This window comes from Syngnathus leptorhynchus, chromosome 4 (genome assembly GCF_054491065.1).
Source record: "Syngnathus leptorhynchus isolate UIUO chromosome 4, UIUO_Slep, whole genome shotgun sequence".
Lineage (NCBI taxonomy): Eukaryota > Metazoa > Chordata > Actinopteri > Syngnathiformes > Syngnathidae > Syngnathus > Syngnathus leptorhynchus.
The window spans coordinates 1,397,459-1,416,017 of NC_141198.1; the positions used below are offsets into that span (position 1 = coordinate 1,397,459).

An 18,559-nucleotide genomic window follows, 5' to 3' on the forward strand; every position below is an offset into this window, starting at 1 on the left:
TTATGTTCCGTCTCGTAACCTTCGTTCGCAAAACGCTAGTTTTTTAGTGACACCGAGGGCCGAGAAAATGTCTGCAGGGGCTAGAGCATTTTCCATTCGGGCTCCAGAGCTCTGGAATGCCCTGCCGATGGAAATTAGAACTGCTACCTCAGTAGAAACATTTAAGACACGTTTAAAGACGTATTTCTATGATGTGGCCTTTAATTAACCTCTCCCCGACCCCACTCCCCCCACGCCTCCCCGGCTGGGGAGGTGGTTAGGTGACACTCATGCTGACGATGGCTATCTAGATTCTCGTGGACCAATTCAGCATGAGGAAACTGCAGTGGAATACTCTCCTGGAGGACACTGCCAGGACAATCGAAGGCACCTCCAACAGCTCTTGGCTTTGGCCTGGGCATCCACTTTTTGATTTCCATATGATGTATTTTATGTGCCCTCTTTGCATCCATTGCAGCCTGGGGATCCTTCCATCTGTGGTCCCTTCTCAAGGTTTCTCGTTTTTGAGTTTTTCCTTGCCCTTTTGGGAGCCTAAGATCAGGGGATGCTTTGAGAATTATTGTCAATTGATTGTCTATGTGAAGCCCTTTGAGACTGCTTGTGAATTAGGGCTATACAAATAAACTTGACTTGACATATGTATTACTACTACTACTTTTGTACATTAAAAATATTTCTAGAGTTCACCATCCTTAAATAAATTTACTATATATATATATATATATATATATATATATATATGTGTGTGTGTGTGTGTGTGTGTGTGTGTGTGTATATATATATATATATATATATATATATATATATATATATATTATATTATATTTCTGCAATGTTTTAATTATATCTTGTCATGGGCCAACACTTAAGAAATGACACTTTGAGACAATGTTAAGTAGTCACTGTAGCGATTGGATAGCAAAGTTAATGTTACTTCAAAGTAACTCAAAATACAACAATAAATGTTTAAAATGCTGGCAACAACAGTGAGTACACCCCAACTGAAAACGTCAAAATTGGACCCAAATGGTAATATTTTGTGTGGCCATCATTATTTTCCAGCACCGCCGTAACCCTTTTAGGCATAGAGTTCACCAGAGCTTCACAGGTCATCGCTGGAATCCTTTTCCACTCTTCTATGATGACATCACGGAGCTGGGGGATGTTGGCGACTTTGCGCTCCTCCACCTTACATTTGAGGATGCCCCACAGATGTTCAATAGGGGAGATGCTTAGCCACATTCACCCTCAGCTTCTTAAGGAAGGTAGTAGTTGTCTTGGAGGTGTGTTTGGGGTCATTATCGTGTTGGAATACTGCTCCGCGGCCCAGCCCAGTTTACGGAGGGGATCATGCTCTGCTTCAGTATTCCACAGTACATGTTGGCATTCATTGTTCCCTCACTAAACTGTAGCTCCCCAGACCATGACAAAATAGAGAAAGAGAGTGCGTGAGAGAAAGAGAGCGTGTGAGAGAGAAAGAGTGCGAGAGAACGCAGAGGGCTAAACATACAGTGGTCAAAATGAAAAGTGCCGTGTGTAGTCAAATTTGTCCTCAGATATTCTTTTTTTTCAGACTGTGGCTGATAAATGAAACATTCACACAGAGAAGACATGAAAATAAAATTAAAATCCATTTGTGTGAGAAATTTGGGAGGGGAAAAAAATCTATACAGTAAGAGGCCTATACTATAAGACAGGGATGTCAAACTCATTTTTTCAGCAGGCCGCATTGTAGTCAGGGCCATTATGACTGTCAACCCGAATAATTGTATGAACACGTCATATTATATACAGTAAAAGCTACAAAACAAACTGACAAATAACTCGTTTTCAAATCAGATGGTCAAATATTAAAAAAAAAAAATTATTACAAGTGAAGACATTTTGCAATTCTAGTAATGACATGAATTTGATGCGCAATTTGTCTTCGCGGGCCACATAAAATGATGTGGTGGGCTGTATTTGGCCCCCGGGCCTTGAGTTTGACACCTGTGCTATAAGAGTGTAAGAGATAGCCACAAGCGATACTCTTCTGTCTCTTCTTCTGAGCCCTTCTGGGTATACCTTCACCTCGCACACAAACTCCTCTTCCTCTGACCCCTCTACTGCTACTCTCTCTCATCTTCCTTAGACCTACTCGATCCATGCTTGCAAAGGACAACACAGGTCTGAAGACTGGTTACAAATTGAAGTGTCAGACAGGTGCTTTTAGTGATTGCATACTGTTCAGGGGGGTTCTAAGAGCTTGGGGCATACATATAGTTGTTGTGTAAGCACAGCTAAAACAATGGAATTTGAACTTCTTGAATGATGTCTGTGTTAAGTGTTTTGCAAAAGGGTGGGAAAACTGTGTCAATACATTGAGAATATTTACATAGTGTCTTCTGCTCTGCTGAGATGGTGATGACAAAGACTGAGAGGTTCCCAGTTTCTTCAAACAGGTCAAAGCAATCAATAAAAACTGTAACGCAACTTTCAGCCACTTTTGTGCAACACTGAAACAACTATGAAAAAGTAAAAGCGGAGGGAGCTCCCTCACAAAAAAATTCTTGTCATTCTCTACCATCAAACTCAGTGGCTTGGACCTGCAACCAGTGGTGTAGCAGGGATCCCCGGGGGCCCCAAGCAAGAATGTAATGGAGGTCCTACAACAGGAGGAGAGCGGGTGTATCGGACCAAAATATCTAAATGAATAGTTTCATTATAAAATCCACATTATTTTTATGTAACATATCAATTTTGAACATGAGACAATTAAAAATCACATTTAAATGTTTTCAATTTCAAACAATTTCACTTTTAACAGTGCACAATTGCCTGGTTCGCCAAATAGGATCCTATGCCTCTTCCTGCATTAATTCACGTGCCTTCTGATGGTCGTTTTCCAAGCTCCAAATCACAAAGCAATGTCACTCGCTGGAACCCTAACCCGGATATGATGCTCTGGAACAGCAGTGTGTCATGTCAAAAGTCATGGTTCCTGGTTTATGTATGTGTGTTGTGGTCTAGTACAGGAGAATAATTGGAGAAATTCCTGTTTGAGTCCAATTGGGTTTTGTTCCATGCTCCCACTGTTGAGGTGGCAGAACAGCGCTATGGCCGTAGTGTGGTTGGTTCCTGTTGTGGTAGTATTCACTGAACACTTTGGTGGACAGAGTGGGAAAGAATCGTATCGAGCGTTTTTGGCCTGTGAGGCAATTAGACTGCAAATGAGTACCTGCAGCCCAAGCAAAATCTAGCTTGAATTGTTTGTTCGGGCAAAATGATTCACAATCTTTTGTGTTCAGTGTTGCTATTGGTCAATAATTTATCTTGCTACTCATTTTCTGTCATTGTGTTTTACCTCAACTGCAGTTTGATCTTTGGTCACAATGGAGAAGAGAAGTTGAATGCAAGGGATGATCACTTGCTCATAAAAGTTTTTATATTGAACAATAACTATGTCCTCATAACTTCTGAAATGATGGATATGACCCTGGTCCAGGGTGTAGCCTGCCTCCCAATGGGATAGGCTCCATCTTACCTACAGCTTTAACTAGCAGCACAGGAAATGAATGGATGGTGGATGGGAACCAAATTATCAAACTCGTCTGATAATCAAGTTCAGTGATCTGAACAGACATGGAAAAACAACATGCAAAAAGTTCCTTCGTTCATTTAACTTAAATCCTATTTGCATGGTAATTTGGAACATAGTGTATATTAACTGATCAAACATTTGTCAAAAGTTTCATTGAAGGCCTATTGATCAAATGTTCCCTACTGAACAGTGGTAGAACAATCAAATTTACATTTGTACTGATTGCCATGCAGCTGTAGATTTCAGCAGCGTTTTACAACAGTTCAAAAATGGGGCAAGTAGTCTATTTTGCAGATCCTCCCATTCCTCTTGCGACATTTTCATTGGTTTCAGCAGCCTCCTTGAGTTTCTGCATTAGGAGAGCGTTTCGTGTCTTTGTCTCTTCCATTCTCACAGGGTTTGACTCAGGCAGATTCTGGGATTCAATAGACACAGACAAATATGCAATCAGTGATGGGGTTAGTGGTATAACAGCACTGACATTTTTTTCTAGATCGTGGTCCCAATAGTATTAATTAAGCCTTTTGTCACTATGAAACATGTTGTGGTGGCCTACCAAAACAGGCACTGCCATGTATATTTGTGATAAAATAAAATAGGTTTTAATGATTTTGTCATATTTAGCATCTTAACACTGTATTAGTTAAACATTTTTTGTTTGTTTGATTTGTCTTTTTTGGGGAGGGGAAACAGGGTAGTTTAAAATGTAACTCAATAATTAACATTTGATATTGGCTGTATCTTATTCAAGTCATTCCTTATGGCCGTATTTCCCAACCTTTATTGAGCAAGCAAATATTTCACAGCAGAAAAACTTCATAGCACACCACTGATTTCAAGAATTTGAAAAGGTAAGGAAGGCTGAAACCCAACCACCACTGAACAAGAAACACAAGTTGAAACATGAAGACTGGGCCGAGAAATATCAGAAGACAGATTTTTCAAAGGTCTTTTTACTGATGAGATGAGTGACTCTTGACAGACCAGATGGATGCCCATGGCTGGATCAGTAACGGGCATAGAGCTCCACTTAGAATCAGATGCCAGCAAGGAGGCGTGGCTATATTGGTCACTGATTTTTATTCAACGTTAATTTGTACATTTTGAGTTGTTTAATATTTTCATTTTAACAAATGAAAATAAACATGAGATGTGAACATTTCCCTTTTTACTTCAGTTGCATAATTCTGTACACTGTTGTACATTCTGTTGCCTAATAATTGTGCACACAGAGATTTAGAGAAAGCCAGAATCTGACTTTTACTCTCTTGAATATTCAAGTTTGAGGTACATTAACATTTTGGTTGACCGAGAGCACTGCAGTTGTTCAAAAACAAAATGAATCCTCAAAAATACAACTTGCCTAACAATTATTAATAATAATTATTATACATAAGCACACAGCGTATATATGAATATATATCTGAATAAATAAATATGAGTGTGTAAAAAATGTTGGATATCTATACTGATATGGACAGTTTAATGTCTCAGGAACAAAAGGATGCCACATTTTTTGATGGAAATAAAAGTCTTCAGCCTACAGAGGGCTCAGCATATAGACACCCCAAAAATCAAAGTGAAAAAATGATGTGGCAGGCTGGTCCATTTTGCCTAAAATCAATTTCTGCAACTCAAAATTATTTTCAATATCTTGTGAGGCCCCCATGTGCTTGTGTGCATGCTTGACAACGTCGTGGCATGCTCCTAATGAGACGACGGATGGTGTCTGGTGTCCCAGATCTGTCCTGTAAAGTCTGAGGAGCAACCTGGCGGCGTCTGATGGACCGAAACATTATGTCCCAGAGGTGTTCTATTGGGTTTAGATCAGGTGAGGGCCATTCAATTGTGTCAATTCCGTCGTCCTTCAGATACTGTCTGCATACTCTTGCCACATGATGCCGGGCATTGTCGTGGATCAGGAGAAACCCAGGACCTACTGCACCAGCGTAGGGTCAGACCATGGGTCCAAGGATTTCATCATGATACCTAATGGCAGTCAGACTGCCGTTCTCTTGCCAGAAGAGGTCTGTTCGCCCATCCTTGGAAATGCCTCCCCAGACCATCACTGACCCACCACCGAACCGGTCATGCTGAATGATGTTGCAGGCAGCATAGAGCTCTCCTTGGCTTCTCCAGACCCTTTCACGTCTATCACAGGTGCTCAGAGTAAACCTGCTCTCATCTGTGAAAAGCACAGGGCACCAGTGGCGGACTTGCCAATTCTGGTGTTCTATGGCAAATGCCAATCGAGCTCCATGGTGCTGAGCAGTGAGCACAGGGCACACCACAGGGCGTCGTGCCCTGAGGCCACCCTCGTGAAGTCTGTTTCTGACTGTTTGGGCAGAGACATACACACCAGTAGCCTGCTGGAGGTCATTCTGTAAGGCTCGGGCAGTACTCAACCTGTTCCTCCTTGCCCAAAGCAGCAGATATCGGTCCTGCTGTTGGGATGAGGACCGTTTACGACCCTGTCTAGCTCTCCTAGAGTAACTGCCTGTCTCCTGGAATCTCCCCCATGCTCTGTAGATTGTACTGGGAGACACATCAAATCTTCTTGCAACAGCAGGCATGGATGTGCCATCCTGGAAGAGTTGGACAATCAGCGCAACTTCAGGAGGGTTAAGAAATCGCCTCATGCTCCCAGTCGTGATAATGACTGTAGCGAAAGCCAACAAACAGTTAAAAAAGATCAAGAGGGATGAACTTAAAATGGCCTCCACCTGCAAAACCAGTCCTGTTTTGGGGACTATCTCGTTGTTGCCTCTCTAGTGCACCTGTTGTTAATTCCATCAACACCAATGCAGCTGAAAGTGATTAACAACCCCCTCTGCCACGTACCTGACCAAAACCTTATCAGAAAAATGTAATTGAATTCATGTCATACCCTGATAAAAAAAAAAACAGTTCCTTTAAATTTTTTGAGCAGTGTATATTCATATATATTCAAGTTTGAGGTATACTAACATTTTGGTTGACCGAGAGCACACAGAAACAAATTAATTTACCTAAAAATTATAAATGATTATACGTATACGCACACAGTGTGTGTGTCTATGTATAAGTATTTATGCATATATACATACATACATACATACATATAGTATTTTTCAAACTGCAAGTCGCGTTTTTTTTCATAGTTTGGGTGGGGTGCGACTTCAAAAATCTGCGATGTAGTGACACCGCGATAAAAGAACTGCGATGTAGCAAGGGATTACTGTAATCTGAACTGCAAGTGACGTCAGCGGCGCGGCTGTTGTTTACATAAAGGACAAAGGATTCGATCATGGGATGACGAAGGGCCCCACGTTTGAAGGATTTAATGATTTGGAGTGACACAAGGTTTAAAAAACTTGTTATTTACGTTTTATTTCGTGTAGCAACTTGTATATGTTTTTATCGTTACAGTCCAGTAGTTGTTGGCTCGTTGAACTCTTGTTTTGTGGAAAAAAGAGCCGTTTACCATACCCACATCTTTCCTGGTACTTTGTTAACACTACAATATAGTCATATACTAGATCTGTGCGGCGCACGCGCAGCGTTGTTGAGATAAAAGACAAGGAATTTGATCGATGGATTTAATGATTTGGAGTGACAGACGGTTTGATAATATTTTTGTTATATGATAGTTATTTGATATACACGGCATTGTTTACATAAAGGACGATCGATGGGATCAATGAATTGGAGTGACACAGATGGTTTGATAAGTGTTATTTATGCAATAGGTATTTGAATAACTCTGAATGATACGTCAGGCCCGTTCTCAGCTCCTCGTTTGTGTATATGTCACGTTAGCATACCGTAACGTTTAGCCTGTTGTTGCTGGTTCATGTCGGTTCTTGGCATTGGATTTTGACGAATAAATTTGCCCCAGAAGTGCGACTTATACTCCGGAGCGACTATGTTGTTTTTTTTCACTTTATTGTGCATTTTATTGCTGGTGCGACTTATACTCTGGAGCGACTTATAGTCCGAAAAATACGGTATACATGCGTGCGTGCGTACGTACGTACGTACGTACATTTTGGCGTACGTAGCACTATAGCTCCGTCCGGAAGGGAGCAGTTCAAACACTGCAACCTGGGTGAGAAGGGTCTGTAGAGATGTTACTTGCATGTTTCCTGGTCCTGGACAGGTACAAGTCTTGGATAGATGGGAGGTTGATTCCAATTATCTTTTCTGCAGTCCTTATTGTCCGTTGCAGTCTGTGCTTGTCTTGTTTGGAGGCCGATCTAAACCAGACAGTGATGGAGGTGCAGAGGACAGACTGTATGATGGCAGTGTAGAAGGTCTTCAGCAGCTCCTGTGGCAGGTTGAACTTCTTGAGCTGTCTCAGGAAGTATAGCTTCTGCTGGGCCTTCTTCCGGACAGAGTCTGTGTGGCCGGTCCATTTCAGGTCCTGAGCAGTGTTTTGGGTGGTTGTCTTGTTGCAGTATCCAGCCCCAGCGCAACCAACTTTGTCATTGATTCTTGAACATTGTTTGCAAGAGTCTGCTGAATCCATGCGACCTTCAACTTTATCAGTATCGCCAGTACCTTCATTTGCCACACAGCCCCACAGCATGATGGAACCACCACCAAATTTGACTGTGGGTAGTAAGTGTTGGTTTGTGGCATGTGCGCAGATGAGGCTTCTGCAGCATTATTCTCCCATGCAGCATCTCCTTGTACAAAGTGCACTGAATAGTTGAACGATGCACAGTGTCACCATCTGCATGAAGATCATGTTGCAGGTCTTTGGAGCTGCTCTGTGGGTTGACTTTGACTGTTCTCACCATCCTTTGCTTATCTGAGATTTTTCTTGGCCTGCCACTCCAGGCGTTAACTGGAACTGTGCCTGTGGTCTTTCATTTCCTCACTATGTTCCTTACAGTGCAAACTGACAGCTGAAATCTCTGAGCTAGCTTTTTGTATCCTTCCCCTAAATTTTGACGTTGAACAATCTTTGTTTTCAGGTCATTTGTCAGTTGTTTTGAGGCTCCCATGTTGCCACTCTTCAGAGAAGATGCAAAGAGAACAACTTGAAACTGGCCACCTTAAATACCTTGAACTAGAGAAGAATGGTCAAAATACCTTCAACTAGAATCCAGACTCTCATTGGAAGATATAGGAAGCGTTTAGAAGCTGTTATTTCTGTAAAAGGAGGATTTTTCTGTTGGGGTGCCCAAATGTATGCACCTGCCTACTTTTGTTCAAGTAATGATTGCACACATTCTGTATATCATAAAAACTTCATTTCACTTCTCAAATATCACTGTGTTTGTCTGCTATATGATATATTTAACTGAAATTGTTGATCCAAATAACTAATGATTTATAAAAGAAAATCATGAATATGATAAGGGGTGCCGAACCTTTGCATGCATACATACATACATACAGACATACACACAGCGTTAGCAAGATGGCGGCGGGTGAACACGCAGCGACCTCTCTCTGTCCCGACCGAACGGTGTTTTGTTCAATTAAGAAGTGTTTGTCCGACAGTTTTATGTGTTCATCTCGTCTTACTAAGTCATGCTTCAAGTACAGCAGACAGGTTCTACTCAACATCGGCAAAAGCGAGTTTTGCAGCATTCTGAACTTTGAAACAGAGACATTAAAGGAACTCGGACTACTCCGGCCTGAAACAACGGCGGACTCGCTTACTACTCCTCCCCTGGATAGAAAGCGGTATGCGATGAGGCAGAAGAGGGGCAAGCGCGGAGGCGTCCGGGCCAGGCTAGCGGCCAACCCAACTCATCCAGCCATACCTTCCATTCTTCTGGCGAATGTTCGATCGCTGGACAACAAATTGGATTACATACGACTGCTGAGATCTACGAACCGGACAGTGAGTAACTGCTGTGTGCTAGTGTTTACTGAGACTTGGTTAAATGTCAACATTCCAGACTCTGCTGTACAACTGGGGCAGCTAGCATGCTATCGAGCGGACTGGGCCATTGTAAAGGGTGGAAAGTCACGAGGAGGGGGAATCTGTGTCTACATCCATGACGAATGGTGCCGGGACACTGTAGTTGTATGTAAACACTGCTCGCCACTGGCGGAGTTTGTGATCATAAAGTGCCTCCTGCTAAACGTCAGCAAGGCCAAGGAGATTGTTGTTGACTTCCGGAAGGGTCATACCCAACACCTGCCACTGACCATTGACAGTGCTGTGGTGGAAAGAGTGTGCAGCACCAGATTCCTGGGGGTGCACATCAGTGAAGACCTCTCCTGGACTACCAACACTGCATCACTGGCGAAGAAAGCTCAGCGCCGCCTGTACGTCTTGCGGAAACTCAGGCGAGCAAGTGCTCCACCAGCCATCATGACCACATTCTACCGAGGCACCATTGAGAGCGTCCTCTCCAGTTGTATCGCTATGTGGGGTGGTAACTGCACTGAATACAACATGAAGGCCCTGCAGCACATAGTGAACACAGGTGGTAGGATTATTGGTGCTTCACTCCCCTCCCTGAAGGACATTTACTCCTCCCATCTCACCCGCAAGGCGACCACAATTGTGTATGATGTGAGTCACCCCGCTCACACTTTGTTTGACCTACTGCCTTCTGGGAAAAGGTACAGAAGCCTGCGCTCCCGCACCACCAGATTCACCAACAGCTTCATACTCTAGGCTGTTAGGATCCTGAACTCTCTCCCCCCTCAACCCTTGGCCGCATAACGTCTGACTGTCTGCTGTATGCACACTTGCTCCAGTTTTACTCCCCTTATTTATTTATTATTTATTCATCGTATGTGCCTTCTTGTTTTTACTTTTTGGTTGTTTACTTGAATGTTTTGTTTGTCCTTGGAATATAATATAATATAATATATATTCAAGATTCAAGAAGAATTTATTCGCCATGTTTGAGCGTGCCAAACAAGGAATTTGACTTCGTTACATCACAGTCTCTGTTCAACATTTAGGTGACTAACAACACTCAGGACATGTGAAAATGACAAATGACAATATTCTCAGCCATCCCCTGATCTTAAACTCCCACGAGGGCAAGGAAAAACTCAAATCTCCGACTAGGGGAAGTGAGAAACCTTAAGAGACAACAGATGGGAGGGTTCCTCTTCCAGGATGCCCAGGCTGCAATGGATGCAGAGAAGACACATAGTTCAAACAGTGTAGACAATCCAAAAAGGTGTTATTGCACAGCAATGACTCTGAGACTCTAAGCGTGGTGTGAGTTCATCAGAGCAACAGCTTGTGGGAAGAAGCTGTGTCTGCTGGTTTTGGCGTACAGAGCTCTATAACGCGGTCCGGAGGGGAGTAGTTCAAACAGACTGTAACCTGGGTGAGAAGGGTCTGTAGAGATGTTGGTTGCACATTTCCTAGTCCTGGACAGGTACAAGTCTTGGATAGATGGGAGGTTGATTCCAATGATATTTTCTGCAGTCCTGATTGTCCGTTGCAGTCTGTGCTTGTCTTGTTTGGAGGCCGATCCAAACCAGACAGTGATGAAGGAGCAGAGGACAGACTGGATGATGGCAGCGTAGAAGGCCTTCAGCAGCTCTCGCGGCAGGTTGAACTTCTTGAGCAGTCTCAGAAAGTACAGCCTCTGCTGGGCCTTCTTCTAGACAGAGTCTATGTGGCCGGTCCATTTCAGGTCCCGTGAGATTGTGGTACCCAGGAACTTGAAGGTGTCTGAGGAGAGTACAGTATTACCACTGAATATTACCACTAGAAATCCACTGTCATCTCCATGGTCTTGAGCGGGTTCAGCTCCAGGTGATTTCGGCTGCAACAGTGGACCAGCCGCTCCACCTCCTGTCTGTACGCAGTCTCATCACCGTCTCGGATCAGTCCGATGAGTCGTGTCGTCTGCATACATGTTATAGTTCAGTAGTTTCCAATTGCCTAGGGAGGCCGTGAAGGGAGCAAGGGGGAGGAGACAGGAAGAGTGATCCGGGGCGCTTTGTTAGAGGGAGGCTACACACACTGCGTGTTGGCTCGTACGTTGAAATCTTGTTTTGTGAAATAAAGAGACGGTTACCAAACCCACGACTTGCCTGGTACTTTGGTAACGCTACAATATAGTTATATAGATCTGTGGAATAATTGGAGCCACAACTGACGACCAGTCTGACGTACCTCCGGAGTAAGCAGGTGTGTTTTTTGGGGGGTTTTTTCACGTGTTTTGTGGACTTGGAGAAGGCGTTCGACCGTGTCCCTCGGGAGGTTCTGTGGAGGATGCTTCGGGAGTACGGGGTGCCGAGCCAACTGATAAGGGCGGTTCAGTCCCTGTATCACCGATGCCAGAGTTTGGTCCGCATTTCCGGCAGTAAGTCGGATTCCTTCCCAGTGAGGGTTGGACTCCGCCAAGGCTGCCCTTTGTCACAGATTCTGTTCATAATTTTTATGAACAGAATTTTTAGGCGCAGCCGAGGCGTTGAGGGGGTCCGGTTTGGGGACCTCAGCATCGCGTCTGCTTTTTGCCGATGACGTGGTGCTGTTGGCTTCTTCAGGCCGTGATTTCCAGCTCTCACTGGAGCGGTTCACAGCTGAGTGTGAAGCGGTCGGAATGAGGGTCAGCACCTCCAAATCAAAGTCCATGGTCCTCGGTCGGAAAAGGGTGGAATGCCCTCTCCGGATCGGGGATGAGATCTGCCCCAAGTGGAGGAGTTCAAGTATCTTGGGGTCTTGTTCACAAGTGAGGGCAGGATGGAGCGCGAGATCGACAGGCGGATCGGTGCAGCGTCGGCAGTAATGTGGACTCTGTACCGGTCCGTCGTGGTGAAGAGAGCTGAGCCAAATGGCAAAGGTCTCGATTTACCGGTCGATCTACGCTCCTACCCTCACCTATGGTCACGAGCTATGGGTCTTGACCAAAAGAATGAGATCCAGGATACAAGCGGCTGAAATGAGTTTTCTCTGCAGGGTGTCCGGGCTCTCCCTTAGAGATAGGGTGAGAAGTTCAGTCATCCGGGAGAGACTCTGAGTAGAGCCGCTGCTCCTCCATGTTGAGAGGAGCCAGATGACGTGGCTTGGGCATCTCATCAGGATGCCTCCTGGACGCCTCCCTGGGGAGGTGTTCTGGGCATGTCCCACCGGTAGGAGACCCCGGGGACGACCCAGGACGGGCTGGAAAGACAGTCTTTCGGCTGGCCTGGGATCACCTTGGGAACCCCCGGGATGAGCTGGATTAAGTGGCTGGGGAGAGGGAAGTCTGGGAGTCCCTCCTAAAGCTGCTGCCCCCACGACCCGACCCCAGATAAGCGGAAGAGGATGGATGGATGGATGGACAATAATTCCACTCACCAATCTCAGAGCAAAAGAAAAGACAAAAGGTCTGAAATGCTATTTGGTTGAACAAGTCGAGTGATCAGTTCTCCTTTGTTTCAAAATCCGAAATTTTGTTTAAAAAAAAAAGGAAAGGTCTGCCGATGAGGAGATTAGCCAACGCCGTGACATTGGCGTCTTCCCCTTGCTGCCAGAAGCGGCTCTCTCCTCTGCCTGGGCCAAATTCGATACCCAATTATACACCATCTTGTACCACCATGCCACTTGACATCTTTATTATGCATTTTATGGCTGGTGCAATTGGTACTCCGGAGCAACTTATAGTCTGAAAAATCAGTACGTCATTGACTAAATAACTTTTGTTCAGAATCAGCTTATCACTGGTCACAACGTGGCTTTCCTCTCACACTGTCCTGATCTTGACAGTGCTTTAAACGGTGTAGACGCCGGGCGTCCACAAAGTTCAATTGGGAAGCAAAGTGCAGCTAAATGAGATGATAAATGCTGGGCATCGGACGCCCAGTGTCTCCTCGGGGCAGTGGGCTAGCCTTGTCCGGCCAGGCTGAATCCCTTTTTGATTGACAGCGAAATGAGCGAATCAGCAATCGTTTGGCGTAAACATCCGTGGGAGCATTTATTAATTTTCATTCTGTTCAGAGTTGAACCGGAAACTTTCCAAATCGTCTTAGCGACATTTTCTTTGTTAAAAACTAGCGACATCTGGACATTCTATTTCTGGTGAGTTCTTTTTGTAGCTGCTTGTGTTTGGAGACTGACTTTTTGCACCCTTTCTGACTTCTATCACAGTTTCTGTCCTTACCGAGCAGCAGGTAAATAAACATACACATTTTATGATGTATGTAGGCCGAAATTGAACTTCCCTTCTTGAAAGACCAGGATCCTGATACGCGTGCACGCACACACGCTCACACACATAAAACTGTGGAGAGCTTTAACAGCATGATAGGGGAGAGTGGGGTAAGTAGTGCCAAGTTATACTTAAAGTGCCCTTAAAGCAAGGGGATAACAATAATGCCTCCAACTAAGATATCTACATATAGTTTAGGATGTTGTGCATCCCTGGGAACAATTACTTTGGATCTTAAACAAACTGTTTGAGAAATACAACTTTACAAAAAAAAGTGGTTTTGTGGAACAACTTGCCCCAGGTATGGGGTAAGTTGTGCCATTAGAGAAAATACACTGGGGTAAATTGTGCCATTGATAATTGAAGTAACACAGATCATTTGAATCTCACAAATGATAATGCTATATAAAAGAAAGACAAATTCAGTACAAATGATTTGTTTAACTTGTTTTTAAAGTTTTAGCAACATCAATGGCCACTTTTCTATAACAAGGCCTATACAGTCACATGAACACCTAATTGAGTCTTGGAAATATGAACTTCTGCTCCCTTCTGACTGTACCACCAAGTTTTGTGGTGTGAACACATAGGCTACTCAGCATGTCAAAACCAGATGATGATTGCGTTGGCTGTCCATCACTTTAGAGAGGTTATCAAAGAACTCCCCCACATTGTGCATATTAAAGGCAGTAGCTCTTCCAAGCGAGGTTGCTTCAGGAATATGGTATGCCAAATTGTATCGTGCTTTAAAGGCACTGAACCAATCAGGTCCTAGAGAAGGTTAAAGGTTTATCAGCACATTGCAGTTTACATTCAGATTTAGGCTTAGTTGAAACTATCCACTCCAAATAACTATCACATAACCTATACTTCATCTAACCTGCTTGTTTGTCTCTGGTCCAGCTGGCAGGCATGTCAATGTGATTCCTTTGTGCAAAATCAAAAGCAATTTCATGGCATTTCTATGCCATGAAACATTGTTGCAAGGGTTTTGATATGGTCAACAAGCTCTTTCTTCATGGTTTCAGTAAAGACAGATTTGGCAGCTGCTGTTCTTTCATATCCGGGCTTTGTTACTGCGCCTACTTTTTTTCTTATCCATACGGTCATCCTGCAGATCTTCATCTCCTTTCCAACCTGACGTATGGTCTTTCCCTCTTGCACCTCTTTCACTGCTCTTTCCAACTCCTCAAGAGGAGTTGAAACCCTGTCGGTCTTGCATTTGTAGTTGCGTGGCATGATGGTCGAAAATTTAGAATACCACATAGTTTTAGTGATCAAATGTAAGAATACATAGTACAATAACAATAAAATACCAGAAAGTAATATATACCGTAATTTTCGGACTATAAGTCGCTTCGGAGTATAAGTCGCACCAGCAATAAAATGCACAATAAAGTGAAAAAAAACACACAAGTCGCACCGCAGTATAAGTCGCACTTTCCGAGCCCCCATCCACCGTCCCCCGACTTCCATCCACAGAGGTGAAGGAGAGCTCCCGTCGAGAAGGACCGGGTGTGGGTAAAAGCTAGTAAGTAGTAAAAAAAAAAAAAAAGAAAAAAAAAAAAAAAGAAGTTGGGCTAAGTTGCACAGTGGCACAAATTACCCCAGACCCACCATTTTGAAAAAAATGCATCGCCCTGCTGTTTTGAGCAAGCATCATGCTAACTGTATGTACTCTGTATGTACTCATGCTGTAGCTTACTAAAGCACTAAAACATGTGTGAACTGTTTTCAAAGTTGTTTATAATTGTACAAACACAGCAATCAAAAAACCTTAATCATAGAAATGTTCCCAAAACTTTAAAAAACGTTGTTGGGTTTATTTTTAAACTAAACTTTAAATTTTGAGGGCAAAAAATGATTTTTGAACTTAAATGCGCTTACCTCTCAAGCCATGGGTCTCCCTCCTCTGCAGGATGAGTGAAATCTATGCCCCTTCAAAAATAGGTGGTCACATGACCAACGTCTATGGTTTTCTGGAAAACAGGGGTGGCACTACTTGCCCCTTGGCACAAATTACCCCACTCTCCCTACAACTCCTTTAATTTGGACAGATTCTGTTCATGGAGCTAGCTGCCACCAATATTAAATGTCAATTTTGAACACATTTTAGTTCGTTGTCAAATCGTAAGCAGGTTATTCCGGTGGAATGTAACTGACGTTTCTTGGAACACATAACAGTAGTCGTGACATTGTGTAAGTCACCTTGATTATTTCTTTTCGCCTCTCTTCTCCAGGTGCAATGAGGGCCCACGTCCCATAGCCGAGCCCCAACAATGCAACCATCCCGGTCATGCTGAGGATGGTTCGCATGGCACTCATTGTAGTCAACGCTAAAGGGCCCACCGAGATTGAAATTAGTGTCAAAATTACTGAAAATCTAACCAACATTTTATTTGAATGCACGACCGTAGCGTCTGTTATCAACGCCGTTCGGAAACAATTGGTTACGTGGATTCAGTTCCTACCCAATTTGCAGCATCAGCGGTACGCTCACTCGACTTCTTCAAATACTGTCCTTCCCAGTTTAGGAACCAGTGTTTAGACACCTGGCAACCAGATCTACCCGGGTGGTCAGATCGACTCGGAAGCTTGCGCTTTTTGATGACGCTGCATTATATGATTGGCTGGGACACCGTACATTGAGGTCTTCTTCTTCGTTGGGGTTTAACGGCAGCTTGCATCCTATTAGTTGCATTGCCGCCCCTACTTTTTTTTTTCTTTTTCTTTTTTCACATCACAACACTAAATTCTCCTCACCAGACCAGTGCTTTTTAAAAACTCAAAAAAACTGCGCTTTCCCCTCCCACTTGACCCTACTTCCAGAATGGTTTCCACCGATATTCCCTCAAGCCCTTCTGTCCGCAGCTTCTCCACCAACTCAACCCTTTGCCCATAATATTTCCTACAGGAAAGCAGCGCATGTTGCACCGTCTCCTCCTCCTGACACTCAGAGCACAGCCCATCCCGGTGTTTCCCCAGAAGGTGGAGAGTGCTGTTAAGAAAAGTATGTCCTATCCTCAGTCTGGCAATAATGACTTCATCCTTCCTTTTCCACCCTCCTCTCCCACACTCATGAACTGACTCAGCCACTCTACTACACACTGAGAACAGGTGCCTCCCTTTGCTCTCCTGCTCCCACCGCTGTTGCCACTGCAGCATCACTTTTCTCCACACAATACTTTTACCCTCAGACTTAGACAGCGCTATGTTGGTCTCCACACGCTCTTTTTTCACTGCCTCTTTTGCCAGTTTGTCAGCCCTCTCATTCGCCAGGATACCCACATGTGCTGGAACCCACATCAGTGCTACCTTAACCCCCCTGGCTGCGACATCCCTAACAGCCAAAATAATTTCCTGAATAAGGTCGTCGGCTCAGAGAACTGCCCCTCCCAATACTTTTAACTGCAGACACAGAGTCACTACACACCAAGAAATTACAATTTACAAGTTGCTCCGCCCATTGGACTGCCATCAGGATAGCAGCCAATTCCACAGTGAACACACTTAGATTGTCCGATGTTCTCTTACATGACTGTACATTTAATTTATTTATGTAAAATGCTGCCCCTGTAGCCCCAGTTTCCTGGTCCTTTGAACCATCCGTAAAGGCTAGTATATGGTCAGTGTAGTTCTCCACCACCCGGCATTGAAACTCACGCACCAGATTTGCCTCTTTGTCCCTTAACTTGACTTCAAGCAGCTTTAGATCAACCTCTGGGGCCCTCAGCTGCCACAGAGGAGTCACTGGCCACAATACCACTGGGCAAAAATTCATACCGTAAACAGCCACCTCTTGCGCCACTGTCTCCCCAGTCCACCCAAAGCTTTCCCCTCTCCCTGCCCCTCTCTCCCAGCTCGCCTGAAATGCCGACTTAACTGGATGGTCATCCCCTTGGCACCTCAGGCTAACCCAGTAATTAGCCTGGAGCTGCTTCCTTCTAAAACTGAGTGGCATTTCTCCTACCTCCACTTGCAATGAGCACACTGGAGAAGACCTCACAGCCCCTGTGCACACCCTCAATGCTGCCGCTTGAACTACATCCAGCCTAGCTAACTGGGACTTTGACGCAGACCCATAAACCACTCTCCCATACTCTATTCTGGATCTTATCAAGGATACATATATCTGCCTCAAAGATGACTTACTTGCTCCCCACTCTGTTCCAGCCAGACATCTCATTACATTAAAAACTTTCTTAGATTTATCAATCACGTATGTAATGTGGTCCCTCCACGTGATCCTTACATCAAAAAATACTCCCAGAAACTTAAAACACTTTACCTTCTCCAGGCTCTTTCCATACAGCTGCACCTGCATACTCTCCTCAACCTTCCTTCTAGTAAAAAACATACTTATCCTCCTGACCATTGTCTTATCTACAGAGAATCTAAAACCCCATTTCCTTCCCCAATTCTCTACCTGCGTTACAGCTTCCTGCACTTTCTTCACAATAAGTTTCATATTTTTTCCCCTCTTCCACAAACCCACATCGTCTGCAAACAATGACTTGCCTACTCCTGGGTGCAGGTCTGTAAAAACATCATTAATCATTACATTGAACAATAATGGGCTTATCACACTTCCCTGCGGGATCCCATTTTTAACAAAGCACCTCCTGGAGATTTCTAGGCCTATCTTAACCTGAATACTTCTGTTACTTAAAAACTCTAATACCCAATTAAACATACTTCCACCCACCCCCAGTAAGTGCAACTTTATCAAAAGACCGTCCACCCACAGCATATCATACGCTTTCTCTACATCTAAAAACACTGCCGCAACCGTCTCTTTCCTTACCTGAGCTGTCCTGATTTCATGCTCCAAGCATACCAGTGAATCAGTAGTATTTCTCCCTTTTCTAAATCC

At 44.1% G+C, this 18,559-nt stretch overlaps 1 protein-coding gene across 1 annotated transcript; it reads right to left on the minus strand.

Moving 5' to 3' along the window:
- Nucleotides 1-825: 825 nt before the first annotated feature.
- Nucleotides 826-16,318, minus strand: uqcc3 (ubiquinol-cytochrome c reductase complex assembly factor 3). The gene is made up of 3 exons (XM_085910548.1): nucleotides 16,158-16,318; nucleotides 15,895-16,022; nucleotides 826-3,995 (listed from the first exon to the last, which is right to left on the minus strand). Exons 2-3 carry the CDS (start codon nucleotides 16,009-16,011, stop codon nucleotides 3,864-3,866), a joined length of 249 nt encoding a protein of 82 aa, XP_085766674.1. The 5' UTR covers nucleotides 16,012-16,022; nucleotides 16,158-16,318; the 3' UTR covers nucleotides 826-3,863.
- Nucleotides 16,319-18,559: the final 2,241 nt, after the last annotated feature.